This window comes from Arachis ipaensis, chromosome B10 (genome assembly GCF_059453495.1).
Source record: "Arachis ipaensis isolate K30076 ecotype BB chromosome B10, ASM5945349v1, whole genome shotgun sequence".
In the NCBI taxonomy this organism is placed as follows: Eukaryota; Viridiplantae; Streptophyta; class Magnoliopsida; order Fabales; family Fabaceae; genus Arachis; species Arachis ipaensis.
Genome location: NC_142435.1, coordinates 7,543,700 through 7,549,067, shown reverse-complemented (window position 1 = coordinate 7,549,067; position 5,368 = coordinate 7,543,700). Strand labels below are relative to the sequence as shown.

At 33.5% G+C, this 5,368-nt stretch overlaps 1 protein-coding gene across 1 annotated transcript; it reads left to right on the top strand.

The window, feature by feature from the left end:
- Positions 1 to 396: 396 nt before the first annotated feature.
- LOC107620044 (uncharacterized) lies at positions 397 to 2,340 on the top strand. The gene is made up of 5 exons (XM_016322269.1): positions 397 to 456; positions 555 to 789; positions 1,024 to 1,350; positions 1,441 to 1,570; positions 1,794 to 2,340. The coding sequence occupies exons 1-5, from the start codon at positions 397 to 399 to the stop codon at positions 2,338 to 2,340; spliced, it is 1,299 nt and encodes a 432-aa protein (XP_016177755.1).
- Positions 2,341 to 5,368: the final 3,028 nt, after the last annotated feature.

Sequence of the window (5,368 nt, the reverse complement as noted above, 5' to 3'; positions counted from 1 at the left end):
AGTGAGGGTTAACTAAGTGGTAGCAATGAACAAGTCTCATCACAATTGAAAAGGATAACTAGGATAGGACTTCTAATTTTCATACCTTGCCAAGAGCCTTTTATAGTTGTTAGTTTATTTTCATTGCCATTTACTTTTCATGCTTCTTATCCGAAACCCCAAAATAACTCATAACCGATAACAAGACACTTCATTGTAAGTCCTAGGGAGAACGACCCGAGGTTTAAATACTTCAGTTTATAAATTTTAGGGGTTTGTACTTGTGACAAACAACTTTTTGTATGAAAGGATTAGTGATTGGTTTAGAAACTATACTTTACAACGAGATTTCATTAGTGAAATTCTAAACCGTTAAAAATCCAATCGTCAATGACTGCATAACAGCTACTCTATACAATGCTGGTGATCCGTCAGAAGCCACACAAGTTGTTGACGAAATTAGGAATTACTACGATTGTAGGTACATTTCGGCATATGAGGCAGTCTGGCGTCTATTTGGATACGAAATCCAAGAGAAAAAATTATTTGTGATTAGACTTCTATTCCATTTGAAGGATGAGCAACCTGTGGTTTATGGTGAAACTTCTAATGTGAATGATATCGTTGAAAGAGCAATATCTCATAAGTCCATATTTTTGGGATGGATGGCGGCGAACATGTCATATCCCTATGCTCGAAGTCTGACTTATGCTGAGTTTCCAACCAAGTTTGTTTGGAAGGACGATTCTTCAAAGTGGTTTTCTCGAAAGAAAGGCTTTGCAATTGGAAGGTTGACTCATGTACCTGTAGGTAATGACGAGTTTATATTCAATTTTGATCTTACTTATTTAATGATTTATCTACACTAGAAAATAAATGCTCAAATAACTTTCAACAGTTATAATCTGTAGATTATACAATTTTTTTTCTATATTTTTTAGAAAAATTATTCTTATGCGGATGTATAGCTACATAATAATTAAAATAGCGTAGCTTAATCCATTTAACAACTTAAAAGTGGGATTTTAACCATGTTTTTTGCAGCAAATACTGAAGAATATTACCAACAACTTCTCTTGAATACTCAAAGAGGATGTATGAGTTTTCGAGATATAAGAACAGTAGGAAGAATAATTTATGCTATGTATAGAGATGCATGCTTCGTCCTTGGACTCTTGCAAGATGACAAAAAATTCATTGATGCAGTTAAGGAAGCAAGCTCATGGGCCTCAGGATCATATGTTAGGAGGTTATTTGTCATTATATTAACATCCAACAATATCTCAAGACCAAAACATGTCTGGGATAGATGTTGGCATGAACTCTCAGATGATATTTTGTATCGACAGAGAGCTGTGATGAACATGAGGGGTGAGTTTTTATTAATTACAATGATAAAAGTTCTTCCTTATTGATCATGTTTAGTTTGATTGAATTTTTACAGTATCGTATAATATGCAGAGTTAACAATGTCAGATGATGAGATTAAGCAGTTGTGCTTAATGGATATAGACAAGATCTTACATTCCTACGGTGAAACCTTGAAAGACTATCCTCCTATGCCTTTAGCAACTGAAGTTGATAGTTCTTTGTTAACCGAAAGGGTTATTAGGGAAGAGCTAAACTTTAACAGGGATGATTTAAAAAAAATGCCTCAGACATGTTACCCATTGCAACACCTGAGCAAAGACATGCATTCGATAAAATTGTTACACTTGTGTATTGTGATGAAGGGGGTTTTTTCTTTGTGTATGGTCATGTGGGTACTGGAAAAACATTTCTCTGGAACCTTATATCTGCTGAGATTCTCTCAGGGGTGATATAGTGTTAAACGTTGCTTCGAGTGGTATTGCATCTTTACTTCTTCCCAATGGAAGAACGGCACACTCAAGGTTCAAAATACTACTGAATATAACTGAGGATTCTGTATGTAACATCAAACCTGGTTCCCCTCAAGCAATGTTGCTGTTGAAAGCCAAACTTATAATTTGGAATGAGGCTCCAATGGTTAGTAGGCACTGCTATGAAGCGCTTGATAAATACTTGGGTGATATCATGAGGTGTTCTCCAACATATAGCAAAGATTTTTCCTTTGGAGGAAAAATGGTTGTACTAGGTGAAGACTTTAGACAAATTCTTCCTGTCATTCCACGAGGATCGAGACAAGATATCGTTCATTTAACCTTGAATTCATCTTACCTTTGGAAGTTTTGTCAGGTGCTCAAACTAACAAAAAACATGAGACTCTCTATAGGGACGACTACTTCAGATCAAGATGAGACAGAACAATTTGGTGAGTGGTTATTGAAAGTTGGTGATGGTCTAATAGGTGACAATATGGATGGTGAATCTGAGATATGACTTAGGAGATATTGTTATTCCTTCTTCGGACCAGGCATTTGATGAGTTGGTTCATTTTTCTTATCCAAATATTTTGGAAAACATGTCCTTAAAGGATTTTTTCAAAGTAAGAACTATACTGGCTCCCACATAAGACATCGTTGAAGAGGTCAATAACCATCTGATGGCTATCATTCCTGGAGGAGAAAAATTATATCTTAGTTCGGATTCCATTTGTATGGATGAAGGGAATATAGAGAGTCAACTAGATCTCTATGGTCTTGAATTACTGAATAGCATAAATTGCTCTGGTTTGCCTCCACATAAATTAATACTCAAGGTTCGTGTTCCAGTGATGTTACTGAGGAATATTGACCAATCTAGTGGTCTTTGTAATGGTACAAGGCTACAAGTTAGGAAGCTTGAAAATCATGTCATAGAATGTAAAGTCTTAACGGGTAACAATGTTGGTCATATTGCTTTGATTCCAAGAATGAATATGGTACCAACAAATGAAACCGTCCCAGTTAGATTCCAACGAAGACAGTTTTCCATAATAGTATTGTTTGTCATGATAATTAATAAGTCTCAGGCACAAACTTTATCTCATGTTGGATTGTACTTGCCCAAACCAATTTTTACACATGACCAACTATATGTGGCACTTTCAAGAGTTAAGAGTAAGAGAGATTTAAAAGTTTTACTTATGAATCACGTAGGAATGTCTGCAAATTCAATCATCAATGTTATTTATAGAGAAGTCTTTGAAAAAATAGTATTCTAATGTAAATATTTTAATTTTATTTTAAATTCTGTATCAGTGTATAATTATTTTACCTTAAAAAATATAAAATAATTATTACTCACTTTTTTTAAGTTAAACTTTGTTTTTGATAATAATTTTATAAATTTCTTAAAATAATAATTATTTTGTACTTTTGTTTTAAATATCGAAGCATATAATTTTTTCGTGCTGAGCACGGGGTCATACACTAGTTTTAGATATAAAATCAGTAAGGAGAAAGAGAGAATTTTTTAATTTTAGAGAAAAATATTTAATTTCGATTGCAAAAAAAATGACGTGTGATATATTTTAATTATAAAATTAATAATATATAATAAATTTTAATATATAACTACTATAATTGAAAAAGAACTTGAAAACAATACAAAGACCTTTACAGCTTGCTCAACTAACTAATTCAGTATTATAATAAACAAGTCACGTTTGGTTGAGTTCCTCGTACATGATTAAACCACTAAAAATTTTGTAACAAATAGTATCATATCTGAAAACATAAAATTTATTATTGGAATACGTACTACTCTGAGTTTAAAGTATGTAGTGTTCCAATAAATTTTATTTTTCCGCTTTTAATTATTTGTTTTACTCCATAAAGATTACTAGGTTTATAGTAATAGTTATTTTACTCACAAATCATTCTCAACTCTCTCATTGTGATCCATGTCAACAAAAGAGAAGTAATTAAATATCAATAATAATTCTAATGTTAGTGCAAATTTGAGATAAGCCTCAAAGTGGTCCATTAAGTTGCACTCGAGTCTCATAGTAGTCCTTGAACTTAATAGTTACTCATATTCGTCTCTGAAGTTGCACTCCGGGACTCAGATTCGTTCTTCTGACATATTCCGTCCACCTGGCACTACCGAAAAACTGATCTAGACTCTTTCGTGACACGCTGACTAGGTAACGGCTAGCTGACGTGGATTAGTAAACTTTGTAGTGCAATTTGGTCCCTAAATCAAAATTAAAAATTTTAATCCTCAAATTTAATTATTATTCTCTTTTCTATAGTAGTAACCCCTCTCTTTTCTTTTCTTCTCTTCTCTTCTCCATATGGATATTGATAAACCCCTATTTTGTGATTCATCTTGTGCTCAAATAAGTGTTTTTATCAATTCTTCACCCACTTATTCATAAGATTTGCATGGTTTTATAATTCCTTTCTTATTTTATGATATATGTGAAAACATGTTTTCTATGCTTTAAAAATATTAAATTTAATTATCCTTTATTACCATTCGATGACGTGATCTGTGTGTTAAGTAATTTCAAGCTTTATAGGGCAGGAATGGCTCAGAGGACAGAAAGAAAACATACAAAAATGGAAGGAAAGCACAAAAATAGAGTTTTGAAGAAAAGGCAGCGACGCGCACGCGTGAACGACACGGACGCATGCTTGGCGCAGAACACAAACGACGCGGACGCGTGACTGACGCGTACGCGTGACAAGGAAAAACTCCAAATGACGTGAACGCGTGACGGACGCCACGTGCAGTAAATTGCAGAAGTTACCCCAGCAATTTCTGGACCCTTTTTCGGCCCAAATCTAAGTCCAAAAACACAGAATATAAGCTAGAGAATGGGAGAATCAACAAGGACGATGGATACAACATTCATAATGGAGAATTTTAGGTTTTAGATGTAGTTTTAGAGAGAGAGAGGTTCTCTCCTCTCTCTTAGGTTTTAGAATTAGGATTTCTTTTTCTTTATGGTTATTACTCCATTCCAGGTTCAATATTTACCTTAATTTTATGTTCTCTTCTACTTTTAGTTACTCTAATGCTTTTACTTGTTAATTACTTATGTTGCCAAATTGGCTTATGAATCTTTTCATGTTAGATTTGAATATAATTTGAGGTATTTCAGATTTATGATTGTTTTATTCTATTTTATGATGCTTTCAATTTAATTTAGATTTTCCCTTTTTGGCTTTGGTTAAGTAATTGGTAACACTTGAGTTATCAAACTCAGCAGTTGATTGAAAATTGGAATTCTCACTGATTGATTTGGATCGCTCTAAAGCTAGTCTTTCCACAGGAGTTGAGTAGGACTTGAGGATCAAATTGATTGGTCCACTTGACTTTCCTTTATTTAGTAAGGGTTAACTAAGTGGGAGCGATAAACAATTTTCATCACACCTGATAAGGATAACTAGGATGGGATTTCTGGTTCTCATATCTTGCCAAGAGTTTTCTTTATAATTATTAATTTATTTTTCTTGCCATTTAAATTCCATGTTCCCTA

What these genes read in the sequence shown, in the direction of transcription:
- LOC107620044 (XM_016322269.1), top strand. Translation starts at nt 397, where the DNA reads ATGCTGGTGATCCGTCAGAAGCCACACAAGTTGTTGACGAAATTAGGA. An exon ending in GTTGACTCATGTACCTGTAG is followed by an intron (nt 790 to 1,023) that starts GTAATGACGAGT and finishes TGTTTTTTGCAG; the next exon opens with CAAATACTGAAGAATATTAC. An exon ending in ACTGAAGTTGATAGTTCTTT is followed by an intron (nt 1,571 to 1,793) that starts GTTAACCGAAAG and finishes AGATTCTCTCAG; the next exon opens with GGGTGATATAGTGTTAAACG.